At 38.6% G+C, this 18165-nt stretch overlaps 1 protein-coding gene and 1 pseudogene across 1 annotated transcript; both read right to left on the bottom strand.

Moving 5' to 3' along the window:
* The window catches only part of LOC117190548, a 37823-nt pseudogene that overhangs the window by 15389 nt on the left and 4269 nt on the right, over window positions 1-18165 (bottom strand).
* LOC117190549 (zinc finger BED domain-containing protein 1-like) lies at window positions 14326-16622 on the bottom strand. The gene is made up of 2 exons (XM_033395608.1): window positions 14674-16622; window positions 14326-14607 (listed from the first exon to the last, which is right to left on the bottom strand). Exon 1 carries the CDS (start codon window positions 16453-16455, stop codon window positions 14788-14790), a length of 1668 nt encoding a protein of 555 aa, XP_033251499.1. The 5' UTR covers window positions 16456-16622; the 3' UTR covers window positions 14326-14607; window positions 14674-14787.

Raw genomic sequence — 18165 nt, forward strand, 5'->3', positions numbered from 1 at the left:
TCGGTGCTGTCGGGGTTTCACATACATGCAATTTGCCCAGTTTAATACAAGGTGAATTTAAAATCTTAATTTCTAGCTTATTTCTAATAATGTATTGTGGGAGAATTACAAATTTTGTGTTGTTGAACGGTAAGGGTATTAATCGGTACAATTGGTATTGTTCCTGTGATAGCATGGGTATTTTAATTTTAAAAGTTAGAGTTTTGTTTACTGTTGTTGATTCCAGTGAAAGTATGTTATACATTTCATGGTCTAATTCTATTGTAATATTTTGTTGTGACAGTAATTGTTTAATTATACCCGATACTCAAAATGAGTATTGGGGTATATTAGATTTGTGGTAAAAGTGGATGTGTGTAACGTCCAGAAGGAATCGTTTCCGACCCCATAAAGTATATATGTAGTAGTTTAAGTTGCTTGATGGCAACGAGTAACATTTATTTGATAAGTATGTTGGACTTAAAATTATAACAGCGCCAAGTTTTACAAGTATGTTTGTGACTAATTATATGCGTGTACGTCTGATGCGTGGCTGAACTGACAACTGACTGATCTCTCTCTCTTGCTATCGGCTCTCTCAGAGCCGATTACTGCTCTATCCCGACGACACGACGAAAACACGACCGCTTCGTGTCTCTCTCTTTCGTTCGTTTCCTACATTCGGCTGTCCTGACGGACCATTCGCCTCGGATGGGTCTAGCCAAGGTTTCATATATTCTGAAACTGTAGAGGTCTTATAGGGACCCTCAGTATCCCCAATCTTCTCGACTTCGTACCTTCCATGATTCTTTACCCTAACCACCTTATACGGCCCTAGATACTTTCCTTTTAGCTTTAATCCAGTACCATACTGAGTACGCTTGATAGCTACTAGCTCATTAACCTCATACTGTCTATCTAGTTTCCTTTTTAAGTCAAAACTCTTCTTGTTTTCCTGCTGTAACCGTGCAATGTTTTCAACTACTTCCTTTCTAATTTTTTCGCGGTCCTTGTTCAACTCTTCGATAAGTGATTCTTCCAATATTTCTTTTATTTTTGGATCCATTCCTATACGCATGTCTAGCCCAGTCAATATCTTGAAAGGTGTTACCTTGGTACGTCGCGGCTCAACACTGTTGATCATTTGCTGTACTTTTCCTAGATGCTTATACCAACTACCGGAATTACCCTGACACAGTTTCGACAACATAGGCACCACTATCTTGTGCATCCTTTCGACTTGACCATTCCCACGTGGATCGCCTGTGGCAATCATTAAATGCTGTATTTTCTCTCTCTCACAATATTCACGAAACAAATTGGACATAAACGCTGCACCCCTATCCGTCACTATTCTCTTCGGATTACCAAAACTAGTCCCCTGAATTTCCAAACACTTAACGACCTCTTCAACACCTGTACTACGTGTAGAATATAACCAAACAAACTTAGAAAATCCATCAACGACAACCAGTATATAATTGTACTGTTTTTTAGTCATTTCCATTTGTCCAACGTGATCAATGTGATACGTTTGTAACGGCCTATCACCTTTGTCTATTGGTTGCAAATAACCCTCACGTTTTCCTGTCTTTTCATTGACAATGATACACTCGACACAACTATTTATTACGCGCCATACTTTGTCTTTTAACTTCGGAATATAATACGACTTTTCAATGATATCTTGTGTCTTTTTAACTGAAAAATGTCCTTGCTTATGTGCTATTGATATAATCTCATTTTCCAACTGAGCTGGTACTACGATAAGTTCCTTATCCGGATCCTTAAACAAAATCTGATTCTGAATATAATAATCCTCATATTCCTTGTCCTCCACAATACTTTTAACAGCCTTAACCCAATCGGCGGTTAGCTGAGCTTCTTTCAAACGATTAGCTATACTTTCGGTCACCATAAAACAAGATACACGACTCAACGCGTCAACGTGCCTCATCTTCGTTCCTGAGCGATGTTCTATAACATAATTAAAATCTTGTAGGTACATGGCCCAACGTGCTACTCTCAAAGGAACCTCTTTCTTTTTGATCGTCATTGTAAATGCATTACAATCTGTGACAATTTTGAACTTTATACCCAAAACGTATACACGCCATTTCGCTAAAGCTTCGATAATTGCCAGAACCTCAAGGTCATAAGCAGGATATTTCTCTTCACATGGCTTAGTCCTACGGCTCATATATTGAACTGGATGGAATTGGCTGTCTTCCAAACTCTTTTGCAGTAACACGGCTCCATACCCCCATTTTGATGCATCAGTATGGATTTCTGTCTCCAACTTAGGGTTGTACATTTCTAAAACAGGTCTACTAATCAATGCTACCTTTAGTTTTTCAAACGCAAACTGATGTTTCTCCCTAAATTCAAATTTAACATCCTTCCGCAGCAGAGCTGTCCATGGTTTTGCAATAACAGCTTAACCCTCAATAAACTTTCGGAAATAAGAAGTCAATCCTATGAAACGCTGCACTGCTTTTTTATCAACTGGCACTGGGAACTTTTCGACTGCCCTCGTCTTCTCATCACTTGGTCTTATCGTATTCTTTTCTATTATACACCCCAGAAAATTACCCTTCTGTCGTAACAGCTGACACTTTCTCCAATTTATACGTAGCCCATTCATTTCCGCTATCTTCAGTACTTTTCTCAACTTTAACAAACTCTCTTCTACATCTTGACTACAAATAATAACGTCATCCATATAGACTGCTGCTTCATTATTCTTTACCAAATCTCTCAACACAGCCATTATAAATCTGGTAAACACCGCTGGCGAATTTGAAATTCCAAATGGTAAATATAAAAATTCTAACTGACCATTCTGAGTCACAAAAGACGTATATTTTTGAGACTCGACTTCTACAGGCACATGGAAAAAACCATTCGTTAAATACAACGTGGTGAAATACTTTGCACCCTGCAGTTTCTCCAACACTGTATCCATATGTGACATTGGAAAGTTATCGCGAACTATTTTCTCATTCAGCTTTCGGTAATCACAGCATAGTCTCTTGCTACCGTTCTTTTTGGGTACCAACACTACTGGTGATGCATACTCCGATGTACTTGGCTTTATAATCTTCTGAGCCAGCCACTGTTCCACTTGCTTGTCCACGATTTCCTGTTCACACAATGGTAATCGTCTCGGATGCTGGAAAACTGGTATCTCATCCACTAATACAATTTTCATTTTTATCGGCGCTTCTACATTTCTCTGAGGTTGGTACTTTCCTACCATACCCCTAACCTCTCTAGCATGTACTTCACTGAGATGACCAACATCAATTGAAAACTCCTTCTCAACTTCGTCAATACTTGACATGCAAATGCCTTTATATTCATTAAACTATTCCACGCATGAGGACGATGCTACCTGATCAAGTTTCTTATCTTTATCCTCGCCACAAACTCTACGAACAAATCTTGTTCCTGTCTTAGAAACTTGCATGTCAACATGATCCAGAATAGTCCTTCCTAAAATGGCTTTAAAACCAATATCCTCGTCTGGAATGACATGAAATTCTACCTCCATTTCAATCTCATCGATTTTCACTGGTATCGAAAAGCTACCAAAAGTTACAACTTGACTATCTCCAATACCTGTTAAACATTTCTCCTGGCCGATCAGTTCAAGATTTCCAAATTTCAAAAATACCCTCCTGCGAATTAAACACAAATCTGCTCCAGTATCAATCAAACCTTGGAATACCAAATTCGCGTACTTAATATCCTTTAATTCCAAACCTGATGGAGTGAAAATACCTGTCTGCTTATCAACGACTTCCTTATCTCGAATAATGTTCGTATTCGATCTCTTTTCTTGTCTGGTTTCGACCTTGACATTACAGCTTGCAGCACGGTGTCCTGGTTGGCCACATTTGAAACAACAAAAATCATTTTTGGGACAATCTTTCCTCAAATGCGATTTGTCTCCACACTTAAAACATTTCCTAAAATTCTCTGCCATCGACCCTTTCACCGAACTCTCACTTTTATTACTCAGCGGCCAATTCTTACTCATCGGCTTGGATCCGCCTCTAGCTTTCTGGTAAACATCGATCTGAAATTTAAACTCCTTTAAGTTTCTAGCTTGGTACAGCATTGCCTTACTTGCCCTAGCGTCTGGTATACCATTCACAAAATATTCGATTAAACTCTCTTCATCTAGTTTAATTGGCTTGGCTATCTCCATTAACGCATACAAAAACTCATGCAACGACTCTCCTTTTTTCTGCTGGCGCTTTTGCAACATTCTATGTACTTCTACGGACGACAGTTTAGCACTAAACTCATCCAACAGAGCTGCCTTCAACGAATTCCAGTTACGAATATCACGCAAACTACGAGCGAAAGATTTTGCTGCACCATCTAACAACTGCTTGGCATAAATGAATAATTGTAATTGACTCCATTGAACAGTAGCTGCGCATTCTTCTAATTCCTCTATCCATTGATTGATGTCGGGGTTATTAGAACCAGAAAATTGTGACACACTACCTTCCACGTCTTTTAGCGTAAACCAAGATTTATACTCTGCCTGTCGCGTACCTGGTTGAACTGCTACGGTATCATCCACTGCTGTTACTACGGACTCATCCTCTGACTCTTCTTCATCCGTCGTCTGCAACGCAAGCTCTCTTAACTTCTCTCGCAAATCTGCGACTCTCAGTGTCATTATCTCTTCAACATGCATCGTGACGATTTAAATACAAAATAATTGATATTAGCTTATATCTAAGAAAATGTAATTAAATCAACTTAAACAACCTTATTACTGCTGGCCTGTTAACAATTTTCTAGTTAACATCGACTCCGAAAACGCCTTTAAAGTCGTCACTGTTAGCGAATCGTCGGTGCTTCTGCTGTTACAAAATGGTCGTCTCCTTGCTGCTTGTCTCCTTGTAGCTCTACCCTCTCAGACGCAATGCACAACAACAACAACGAAGGTTTTGATTCTTGCTGTGTTTGCTGCCGTCTGCCGTCGTTTTGTCGCTTCTGCTCTCTTTGGAACGAACGCGCTCAGATTGTCGTCTCTGTGCCGCTTGTCTCCTTGAAGCTCTAGCCTCTCAGACGCAATGCACAACAACAACAACGAAGGTTTTGATTCTTGCTGTGTTTGCTGCCGTCTGCCGTCGTTTTGTCGCTTCTGCTCTCTTTGGAACGAACACGCTCAGATTGTCGTCTCTGTGCCGCTTGTCTCCTTGTAGCTCTAGCCTCTCAGACGCAATGCACAACAACAACAACGAAGGTTTTGATTCTTGCTGTGTTTGCTGCCGTCTGCCGTCGTTTTGTCGCTCCAGCTCTCTTGAATGTCTGCTCACACTAATGCGCCTTCTTCGACAAGTGTCTCTCTCGCACTTATAGGCCAGACTGCAATTCAATTTCGCACCGCGACCGATCTCTTGTGTCACCAGTCTCGTGTTCGCCAAAATTTCCAAATACACGCACAAATCTCAATTGCAAATGTTGTTGTCTTGGGCTTATTTTCGGACGAGCCCCCAATTTGTAGTAGTTTAAGTTGCTTGATGGCAAGGAGTAACATTTATTTGATAAGTATGTTGGACTTAAAATTAAAACAGCGCCAAGTTTTACAAGTATGTTTGTGACTAATTATATGCGTGTACGTCTGATGCGTGGCTGAACTGACAACTGACTGATCTCTCTCTCTTGCTATCGGTTCTCTCAGAGCCGATTACTGCTCTATCCCGACGACACGACGAAAACACGACCGCTTCGTGTCTCTCTCTTTCCTTCGTTTCCTACATATATATTCTTGATCAGCATCAATAGCCGAGTCGATTGAGCCATGTCTGTCTGTCCGTCTGTCCGTCCGTCCGTCTGTCCGTCTGTCCGTCCCTATTAGCGTCTAGTGCTCAAAGACTATAAGAGCTAGAGCAACGATGTTTTGGATCCAGACTTCTGTGATATGTCACTGCGTTAAAAATATTTCAAAACTTCGCCCCGCCCACTTCCGCCCCACAAAGGACGAAAATCTGTGGCATCCACAATTTTAAAGATATGAGAAAACCAAAAACGTAGAATTGTAGAGAATGACCATATCTTTAAGACTGCGGAATCTGAATTGGATCGTATTATTATTATAGCCAGCATCAAGAAAACAATTTCATTTTTTCTCGCCCTGTCTCTCTCTAACACACACGTAGCATAGGCGGCTTTGCTTAGAGTAAAACATTAGCGCCTAGATCTCAGAGACTACAAAAGCTAGAGCAACCAAATTTGGTATCCACACTCCTAATATATCGGACCGAGACGAGTTTGTTTCAAAATTTCGCCACACCCCCTTCCGCCCCCGCAAAAGACGAAAATCTGGGGATATTCAAAAATCTCAGAGACTATTAAGGCTAGAGTAACCAAATTTGGTATCCGCACTCCTGTTAGATCTTACTATAAAATGTGTATCTCAAAATTTCGCCCCACCCCCTTCCGCCCACACAAAGGACGAAAATCTGTTGCATCCACAATATTGCACATTGGAGAAAACTAAAAACGCAGAATCATAGATAATGTCCATATCTATCAGATTGCTGAATCTAGATCAGATCAGATCATTTTTATAGCCAATAGGAACAAATCAATTTGCAGTGGCTACGCAGCGCCCGACGTCACGCTCAGACTGATTTTCTGTCTCTCTCGCACGCACTCTTTGTCGTGTCGTTTAATATTAGCGGCGTCTGCCGGAGGAGAGCCATACTGACTTAGTATCGGGTATAACCGTAGAGTTGCGGTGTCCGCAGCAACTCACAACGTTCCCCCTCGTTTCCTCCTCTTTTCCTTCTCTTTTTTTTATTATTAGCAGTTTTGTTTATTCGTTCATTTGTTGGTCTTTATTGTGGCGGCTGTGGAGGAACGTGTAACTTGATCCCTCCACTATGTACTTTAAAAATAGGAAAAAGAAAAAAATTAGTGGTGGATATTTTGTACATATGGGACGGACGCTGGGGTTGACTTCAACTGAAACTTCACTTGAAGTCTCTTATTTCATATATTGCGCCGCTCTGGCTGTGTTTGTAGATTCTTTTTAATTGTTATTATAACTATACACAGCGACACTTGTATATATATGTATATATTTTGTTGCATATAGATTCCTCTTCTCCTTTTCTCTTTTTTTTTTTACTTGCGGTGATCGCACTCGATGTCCGCATAATAACACTCTTTATTTAATGTTTTAGTTAGTATAACGGCAATGATCTACGCTAGATTTTTTGCACAGTGGTACGTATATATGTATATAGTTAAATATGCGACACTTCAGTTTAAGTTTTAAAAAAGGTTTTATTCTTTCACTTAAACTTAGCGTACATTGGTTAGTTATTTCCCCGACGATGACTGAGGTCTGATGTCTTGAACGGAATTAACTTTGGTTGAATTCTCCGACGGTGTCGCGATTGACGTTTGTCTTGAACAGAACTGAGTTGGCTTCTTAGATGCAGACTATTTATATTATGATGCTCGGTTTGGGATTCGGATTTGGATTCGGAGGCGTTGGCTTCGACTTCGGCTTCGGAGATGGAGTACGTGACTCGATCGATATGTGGGAAAGGCGGCTTTTGATGAAAGGCTTCCGCTGCGTATGATCGGTGTTGCATTACTTGGGGGTGGCTGAGAATAGGGCCTCTGATTGGTCAGCTAGGATGGTGTGATTCTTGAGAATCGATTAGTAATTGGTCTCTGAAGAGTGGCGTGATTCTGGTGCGGCTGGATTCTAGTGCGGCTGGATTCTAGTGCGGCATCTATTGTTTTATGTTCAACGTCCTGTTTAGGGTGTTTGTTTACATTGCCTGCAATCAGCTACGCGTGGTCCATTTCGAGCGTGAGATTGTTTATGAGGGTTCGAAGCTGAGGGTGTCGTATTGTTTATAGTATTGTGGGTGCAGGGTAATAGACATAGACAAGGGTATGCGGAGCATGGACTATAGATATGTCACTCCCCCATTGTTAGATTTAAGCCTGTCCTCAGGCGATTATCCTTGGATATAGTTCAGGTGCGTCTAAAACTGTGCCTGCTGGGGATTCCTCGTCTTCGTCTAAGGGTGTTTCTATGTGCGGGCGGTTTTAGGCTTATTGCTTTTACTTAGATTAAACAATTTGTAGCTTAATCCTATTATGATTATGACAAATAGTAGTATTAAGCTTACATGTAATACATTATTTAATCGCGTATTTTCTATTACGATTTCTTTGGTTTATTGTTGATGTAGATGCTTTGTGCAAATTCTGGTATGGAGTTGGATATTAAGAATTCATTTAACTGTATACTGCAATTATGTATTTTTATTAATGCGTTACCTTCTACTTTTATTTCTTGGTTTAGGCAATCTTGGTTTAATATAGTTTTTGGTAATTTCCAAGTTAACAATATATTGGGTTCTATGAAACTTATTTGAAAGTTTTGGTGTGCTTTGGTGTATGGACATTTTGTTTCTAATTGTTTGACTATTCCTGAAATACATTCGTCATTTATTTTTCGTTTTGATTCTTTTTCATATACCTCGTTTTCTAGAACGTAATAATTGTTTTGCGTTAGGTCATTGAGGATGTTATTATCTTCATCTGGATATGGGACAATTTTAAGTATAGGAATATTTCTGATCTCTCGTGGGATGTTGGAAATTATTAGTATTTCGTTAGTGTCTGATTTCAACCAGGTAGATGTTTTGATATTTAATAATTTCTCTGAATCGATGTGTTTCAGGCAATCCTGCCTCAATAATTTTGGATTAAAGATCCCTAATCTTGTTAGCTGCATGCCTAATTCAATATCCTCTATGTACTCTGTAAAATGTTGAAGGTTTAATATTAATATCTCTAGTTGCTTATTTTTATCATTATCCTTGTTTAATTTATTGACAACTTCTATGCCAGAATTTACTGCTTGAATTACTAAGTTTCATTCGTTAGCTTGAACACTGTGGCTAGCCAGATTGTTTATTTTCCCTTCTAATTCGACTTTATCATCTTGGTCTAATGTTCCAAATATATATTTATATGCCTACATATTTATATGTGCCTACTGCATTTATAAGGCCTCTTTTGTTTCTTTTGGCTATTTTGATGCCGTTGAATTCACGTTGCAATTTCTCGATTAAATATTGAACTTGGATTACGTTATTAAATTGGGTTGCCTGTTCTAGTAAACTCTGATATGTTTCATCTGTTCTTGTTATATTAATTGTTAGATAATTGTATTCATAATTAATGGGTATGTTAATGGTATTTGTTTTGAATATGAGATATCCATTCCTTGAGTTGATGGGATCTATCTCTATATTCTGTCCGGAAGACTGTAGGACGGTGAACATTAGTAAGATTATAATCTTAATCATGTTGTAGCTCCGGATTCCCAGTACTCTCTTCGGGTACTCTTCAATTATCGTATTTACTTTTATTAGATTTTTTCTTTCTTTTGAATTTCGTTTTATAGTGGGTGATTTTCCTCCCTCTATTTTTCTCTTCAAAGTGCTTTTCGTCTACCTGCCTAATTTCCCCTGTTCTTTTGAACGGGTTGGTTGTTTTTGTTTTAACTAGGGGTGCATTCTTGTAGCGTGGGTCTACTTCAAAGTCGATTCTATCGTTATTCAAATGATTGATCTTCCCAACTTTATTCAGTTGGGTGTTATAATCTGGTAGTCCGGCGTACAGGAAGATATCGGCTTTTTGTAGTATTATGAACCGTTTTATGGTTATAAGTGTATAGAATTAACTCGAATTTGGTGAGCTTGTTTTATATGTTATCCTCACTTGAAATGATTCTTAATTTTTCATTGATCGTTTTATGTAGTCGTTCTACATCAGAAACTCCGTTTTTACTGGTAGTGATTTCGATTTTCACATTTCCCGCGTTCAACCATGCTTGCAATGCTGCGCACATAAAGGCTGAATCTTAGTCGGCTTTAATTCCCTGTGGCTTGCCCATTTCGTTAAAGACTTTTATGATGGCTCTCTTGGTTTCTAACCAGTCACGACTCTTAACTTCTACAAGGGTAGCGAATTTAGAATATACATCAATGCATGATAGGAATTGTTGATTGCCTACCAAATAGAAATCCATGACATACTTTTCTCTTATATTTTGTATTTCAGGGGTGATTTCGAAGGTTAGATTGGTGTTACGATGCTCTGTTTTAGCAACGTTGCACGTAGGACATTCATTGATAATATTTTGGATTAACTTTTGATAATCGGGGTAGTAGAATTTTCCTTTAAACCAATTAGTGGTCTTTTCGATACCTGGGTGAAGTAGCTCTTTATGATTCTTCAATATTTGTTCTTTGAATTCGGAGTAGTTCGGAATATTTATGAGTTTGGTACTGGATTTAATCAGTTTAGTGAAGTGATTTGGACTGATTATCTCCAGGAATGCCCTTTGGAAGTCTACTTCGTTATGGAAATATAGTGCACTCTTTTTGGTACACACATATTCCTTTATTATATCTTTTGCTAATGATTCTGTCATTTCGGTATATGTGATTTTTATCAGTATCTTGTGGAAATAGTGGGATTTTTCTACCTTATCCTCATTACCTTTAATCAGTTTTATTTGCCTATTATAGTAATTGATTGGTCTCTCTGTAAGTGGAATATAATTTGTATTATCTTCTTGCGCGCTATGGACCGTTGCACAATCACTATTAATGGTTTCCCCGAGTAGGTTTTCGTTAATCTTTACTCTTGATAGCGCATCGGCTACATGGTTCTCTTTTCCGGGTAAATATTTTATTTTGAAGTCAAATTCATTTAATTTGATCTTCCATCGTTGTAGCTTCATATTTGGTTCCTTGAGGTTATTCAACCAAATCAAGGGTTTGTGATCACTCAATATCTCAAACGTTCTACCAAACAGGTATGATCTGAAATACTTAGTTGCCCAAACTATAGCTAGTAATTCCTTTTCTATTGCTGAATAATTGATTTCGTGTTCGTTTAAGGTTCTACTTGCATAGCAGATTGTTTGTGGTCTTGCGACAACACTGCTCCTAATGCAATGTTACTTGCATCGGTTGTTACCGTGAACATTCTGTTGAAATCTGGGAATTCGAGGATGTGGTCTGAGGTGATAGGTACTTTCAATTTTTCGAAGGCCTCGACGTATTTTTCCTCTGTTGGGTCTATGACTGCTCGTTTCTTTAATTTGAGTGTCATAGGTTTTGCTATATTAGCGAAGTTGGGAATGAATTTCCTATAGAATCCACATAAACCTATGAATGATTTTATTTTTGTGGTTGTATTGGGTATTGGGAAGTTTATTATGGCAGATATTTTCTTTGGATTGGGAACTATGCCGTTAGTTGTTACTACATGGCCTAGGAATTCCGTTTCTTTCTTCAGGAATTCACACTTATCCATTTGTAGCTTTAACTTTCAACTTTCCAAATACTCTCCTTAGTGACAACAGGTGTTCTTCCAATGAAGTGGAATATATAATGATGTCGTCTAAGTATACGAGGCAATCTTTGAAGATTAACTCTTCTAGCAGATTGTTCATACATCTTTGGAAGGTAGCGGGGGCAGTGGTTAGCCCAAAGGGCATACGAGTGAACTCGTAATGACCATGCTTCGTGGAGAAAGCTGGTTTTGGGATTGAGTTAGGTTCCATAGGAATTTGATGGAATCCCTTAGCTAAATCGATTGTTGTGAAATATTGGCACCTACCTAGTTTATCTAGTATTTCGTCCATTCTGGGTGTAGGAAATTTATCCTTTATTGTCTCCTCGTTTAGACTTCTATAATCTACTACCATACGATATTTCTGCTTTCCTGAAGCATCTATTTTCTTTGGTATCATAGCGATGGGTGCACAATAGGGAGAGTTCGACTTACGAATGATTCCCTGTCTAATCATATCTTTGATTTGTTGAGTCACTTCTTGATCGTGTATTTGAGCATTTTTATATGGTCGACGATATACAGGATCTTCGTGATGGGTTTTAATTTCGTGCTTTATAGTACTAGTGAAGGTCAAAATGTCACCTTCTTTATACTGCACGTCCTTAAATTCATAGAGAACTTTCTTTAGTTTCTCCTTTTCTTCGTCATTTAAATGTTCCAACCTTAGCTGGTTGCATTCCCTTAATTCATTCTCTAATGCGGAAGCGAAGTATTGCTCTCCTTCAGGAGATGGGTCAAGGCACTTAGGTGTAGTTATATCTTCCTTTGAAGATGGCTTATCACCTTTGTGTGCGGTCTTGCCGACGGAAATTGCTTCTCCACTTTGGATGATTGGGAATGACCTTTCTCCTAACGTTACCGTTTCATTTCGATAATCGATGACGGCTTTGCTGGCCATCAAATATTCTCTGCCTAAGAGTATGTCATAATTTTCAGAAAAATTATGAATATAAAATTTTTGTTTTGTCGGACAGTTTTTGGTTGCATTACGTGTAATGCTCTGAGTCAGACGGACGGGTCCATTGATGGTATGGACGGTGAGGTTGTCGCTATCGACTTTGGAATCTGTATAGTTTTCTTTTATTATATTTATTGACGATCCCGAGTCCGCGATACCTCTAACTTTTTTATTATTTACGATTATTTCTATATATGGTCTTCCTCGATTTCTTCCGAGGCACTCTGCTGAAAATTTACATCCATTTTCATTTGTCCGCTTTGGCTTTCCCTAGATCGTTTGACTGGCTGATTTGGTGCACTGTTACCTGCCTGAGTCTGATTGATTTGATAGTTTGTGGGATTCTGTACTCTGCCCTGGTTTAAGAAATTTCTAAATTCGTTAAATAATCCTTTATTATTTACGGCATTATTTCCTGAATTATTTCGATTCGATCCATGAATATTTCTGGAAGTACTTGGGTTTTGATTGTTATAATCGTTACTATTACGAGGGTAATAAGTTCCAACATTCCTACGATTGTTATTTCCGTTTCTTGAGTGTTCGAGATTCTTGTTATCAGTTACGAAATTTTCGTAGATTCCTAACTCTTGAGCTGATTTTTCTAGATTAGCCATAGTAGAAATGTCTTTCTTTGCTAAAATGATGAACAGTTTATTGGGTAGAGCATCTTCTATGGTATGTCTGGTGGCATTTGCCAGAGCGTTTTTAAAGATTATCTTCTTTTCTGGGCTAGTCTCCAGATTTAGTTTACTTACTATAACATTTGACTTAATTTCTAGTTCCTCTACGAACTTACGAATATTCCCATTGAATTTGGTGTCGTGTAATTGTTGTAGCAGCGTTTCGTATGGAGTGTGGTTGTTGAATTTGCTGATTAGGGCTGCTTTTAGATCGGTCCAGGTGTTGGGTTGAAGGCTTTGTGATAAAAGTTGTGCTCGTTCGCACAGTTGACCCTCAGTGTCTCCGTACATGATGATTTGTTGCCGGATGTCTTCTGTTGGGTACAATTCGGAGATGTACTCGATCCTGCTTATGAACGAGCTTAGGCGTTCTTGCCATCCGTCGTGTGGTGGAATTTGCCTGATTGACTTCAAGGCTTGGTTCAGGTGTATTTCTGTTAGCGGCATGTTGATTTCTTTTTATTTATTTATTTTTTCCTAATATTAATTGAGTTCGTGTGGATTCTTTGGCGGATCTCTTTAGTATTAGCGTTACTTTTTCTCTGATCACTGTAGGTTATTACGCACTGTAACTGTCACTACGCCAATTGATCGTCTTAAAAAAAGGATTCACTTTTAACTGAGATCCTACCGACTGCGCCAGTTAAATATGCGACACTTCAGTTTAAGTTTTAAAAAAGGTTTTATTCTTTCACTTAAACTTAGCGTACATTGGTTAGTTATTTCCCCGACGATGACTGAGGTCTGATGTCTTGAACGGAATTAACTTTGGTTGAATTCTCCGACGGTGTCGCGATTGACGTTTGTCTTGAACAGAACTGAGTTGGCTTCTTAGATGCATACTATTTATATTATGATGCTCGGTTTGGGATTCGGATTTGGATTCGGAGGCGTTGGCTTCGACTTCGGCTTCGGAGATGGAGTACGTGACTCGATCGATATGTGGGAAAGGCGGCTTTTGATGAAAGGCTTCCGCTGCGTATGATCGGTGTTGCATTACTTGGGGGTGGCTGAGAATAGGGACTCTGATTGGTCAGCTAGGATGGTGTGATTCTTGAGAATCGATTAGTAATTGATCTCTGAAGAGTGGCGTGATTCTGGTGCGGCTGGATTCTAGTGTAGTGTTGGGTAAACATCGTTCAATTTACTGAATAAGTTCGTTCGTTCATTTTTATGCAGTGAACTAAGTCGTTCTTTTAGTTCGTTCCTTTTTGTTCATCTTATTCTTTCTTTTTCGTTCATCGTTCTTTTTTGTTCATCGTTCTTTTCCGTTCGTTCTTTTTTGTTCATCGTTCTTTTTTTTCATTGTCCCTTTAGTTCGTTCTTTTTTGTTCTTTGGCCTGTTTTGTTTATCGGTCTTTTTGTTCTTAGTTCAATTTTAAAGTCTCATATCTAGTTTTAAGCTTATATGTAAATAATGCACTACAATTCATTGACGTTTTAACTTCTTTAATTTATTTTAATTCGTACTTAGTACTTGATATCGTTAGGACACAACCAACAGTTTCAATTAAGTACATATCTCGTTTTCCATTTTTTATGTTTTAGAAGTCGGGGCTGAAAAACAATAATCAATTTTACTTATGTTGTCCATTATAATTTTAAAACCTATAAAATACACACCATTTTTAAGTATTTCACATATTATTATGTAAAAACATAAGGCTTTCAACCTTATTTGGCGTCAAAAGCGTTCGTCTTTTGCGGACTATTTCTCCTGCTGCAGAAAATAGGCGCTCACATGGCACCGACGTGGCCACCAAACAAAGACGTTTCAACGCATATTCGTGGATATACATTTTTTCGCTGCGTCCACCAGATCAAAGGGTCCTGCTTTCTGTTGATGTTCTCTTCTGCTAGGTATTTATCTACCTCTCTAATGGCAGCAGCCGTGTTACAGCTTGGCTTTGTTATTTGGTTATACTGCTTGTCATACTCGTCCCAAATGCCACTTTTGGTTGGCGACATTTTGACGGTTTCGATTTGTGAAGACAGATCATCAGCAACATTATCAACCAATCCCGGTTGAGCGATCTTACATTGTAGAGCTGCAACTGTTTTTTCATAGCATTCATCGGACCTAAAACCCCGTTTTTTAAATCTTGGGTCTAGTATGGTGCTCTCTGCATACAAAATATTATTTTCCAAATCCCCAAAACGTACGGTCAACTGCTCTTTGAGTTTTTCTACGACTGCCCGTAGAAAATCATCTTTTGGAATAGCTTTGGCTATGGATTGATGCAGCAATGTGGCCATTATAATAACATTTGATAAGGTGACATTTTTCTCTGCTGAAATTTCAGTTGTTATTTCAGAAAATGGCTTCAGCACTGGCAATACACCATCAATAATTTCCCATTCTGCCTGGGTCAGTACTAGTTCAGGGCGTAGAAGGGAAATGACCACCATAACTCCATCTTTTAAAATAGACAAGCGCTGAAACATTTTGTATGTTGAGTTCCAACGTGTAGGCACATCTTGTGTCAGCTTAAGGTCGGGAAGATTTAATTGGCTATTAATTTCTTTGAGCTTCTTGAATCCGGATGAGCTGCGATTGAAAAATTCTACAATTGCCTTTTCTTTGACCCTTACACTGTCAATTGGTCCCAGTGCTTTCTGTACAATGATGTTCAAAGTGTGGGCAAAGCATGGAATATGGCGCCAATTTCCCAATTTTATTGCTGATACGATATTGGCAGCATTGTCTGATGCAATTGCAGTAATTTTATCTAAAATTTTCCAATCAGCTGCAACACTCTGAAGAAAAGAGCAAAGATTGAGGCTTGTGTGCCTCTCACCGAACGCTTCACAAACTAGCATATGCGAAGATAGTTCCATATTCGTCTTGTCTATGAAGTGTGCGGTTACAGCTATGTAACTCTCATTGGTGAGCGATGTCCATCCATCAGTTGTGAGACAAACTCCAGATGCAGATGCTATCTTCTCTTTCACATTGGCAATTAACTCACTGTGTATATTTGGAAGTAGCACATTAGACAGCGTTTTACGTGTGGGCAACTTATATCCAGGGCAATTTGAAACGTCCTCTATCATCTTCTTAAAATCCGGCTCCTCCACGATCCGGAGAGCATGATGGCCTTTGGAAATCATTCGCACTAACTGTTTGTCTAATTGCTCACTTTTACGCGCTGTCGGTGGCTTCTGAACAAATGCAGTTATTTCTTGCTGCGATGTTGTGGCGGCAGAATAACTGGCTTCAGTACCTCCTTGTCGTTCAATTTCATCGAGAGAAGCTGGGTGTTTCAACTTCAAATGCCGTGTTAAATTGCTCTGTGAACCTCCGGCTATACTCAAATCCGACTTGCAGTACTTGCACTTTGCCTTTTTGTCATCTATGGCATCGAAGTGATTCCATAAAGCACTAAATTTACGTTTAAGCGACATTTCAAAACAGCTTAAATTTCTTTTCAACTTTCTTGCCAGAGTCCGCCACAACAAAATGTGAAAAGAGCTGCCATACCAACTCAAAAATAGCTAACAAAACGAAATGAGCAAAACAAAAAGAGCTGCCATACCAGCTCAAACATAGCGAACATGAGGAACAAAAACGAACTAAAACGAACGATGAACAAAAAAGAACGACAGATGAACAAAAAAGAACGATGAACAAAAAAGAACGAACGGAAAAGAACGATGAACAAAAAAGAACGATGAACGAAAAAGAACGAATAAGATGAACTTATTCAGTTCGTTCACTTCCATGAATAGTTCATATTTGTTCGTTCGTTCATGAACGACCCAACACTATTCTAGTGCGGCTGGATTCTAGTGCGGCATCTATTGTTTTATGTTCAACTTCCAGTTTAGGGTGTTTGTTTACATTGCCTGCAATCGGCTACGTTTTTATGAGGGTTCGAAGCTGAGGGTGTCGTATTGTTTATAGTATTGTGGGTGCAGGGTAATAGACATAGACAAGGGTTTTACTTAGTATAACGGCAATGATCTGCACTAGATTTTGTTTGCACAGTTACACAGAGTAGTTAATTTTTTCTCGGTACACACGGCAATGATCTGCACTAGATTTTTTGCACAGTGGTACGTGTATATGTGTATGAATGTATATATTTTGTTGCATACTATTTAACGAATTAATTAGTATAACGGCAATGATCTGCACTAGATTTGTTGCACAGTTACACAGATTAGTTAAAGAACAATTTTTTTTCCGGTACACACGGCAATGATCTGCACTAGATTTTTGCACAGTGGTCCTTGTATATGTGGATGTATGTATATGTTTTGTTGCATATTATTTAACGTATTAATTAGTATAACGGCAATGATCTGCACTAGATTTGTTGCACAGTTACACAGAGTAGTTAATTTTTCCTCGGTACACACGGCAATGATCTGCACTAGATTTTTGCACAGTGGTACGTGTATATGTGTATGTATGTATATATTTTGTTGCATACTATTTAACGTATTAATTAGTATAACGGCAATGATCTGCACTAGATTTGTTGCACACTTACACAGATTAGTTAAAGAAAAAATTTTTTCCGGTACACACGGCAATGATCTGCACTAGATTTTTGCACAGTGGTCCTTGTATATGTGGATGTATGTATATGTTTTGTTGCATATTATTTAATGTATTAATTAGTATAACGGCAATGATCTGCACTAGATTTGTTGCACAGTTACACAGATTAGTTAATTTCTTCCGGTACCCACGGCAATGATCTGCACTAGATTTTGTTTTGCACGGGGGTACGTGTATATGTATATATGTATATATTTAAGTTTTTCTGCACAACAGCGGTGCTCGGCATTTGCCTTTCGGATAGTGCCGCCACATTTGTATATTATTTTTCTTTCTTTTATTGTCACACACCACTTTATGCATTATAAGATTTATTATTTGTCTTTTAAATTTCTTTATAGTTTCCTTTTCTTTCACTCATAACGTTGCCACTGGGTGCTCACCTGCTTTACATTGCTAATATTAATCCAATGTAGGAGATCATCCTGCGATCCTCGGTTCTTAGTCCGGCTGCGCCAGTTACCAGTTCGTCCTTCTTCTTTTTGTAGATGGTCCTGGTCGTTCTTGTATGGGTTTATATTTCTGTCTTTTCCAAAGATTGGTGTTTG

Source organism: Drosophila miranda (assembly GCF_003369915.1).
Source record: "Drosophila miranda strain MSH22 chromosome Y unlocalized genomic scaffold, D.miranda_PacBio2.1 Contig_Y1_pilon, whole genome shotgun sequence".
Classification (NCBI taxonomy): domain Eukaryota; kingdom Metazoa; phylum Arthropoda; class Insecta; order Diptera; family Drosophilidae; genus Drosophila; species Drosophila miranda.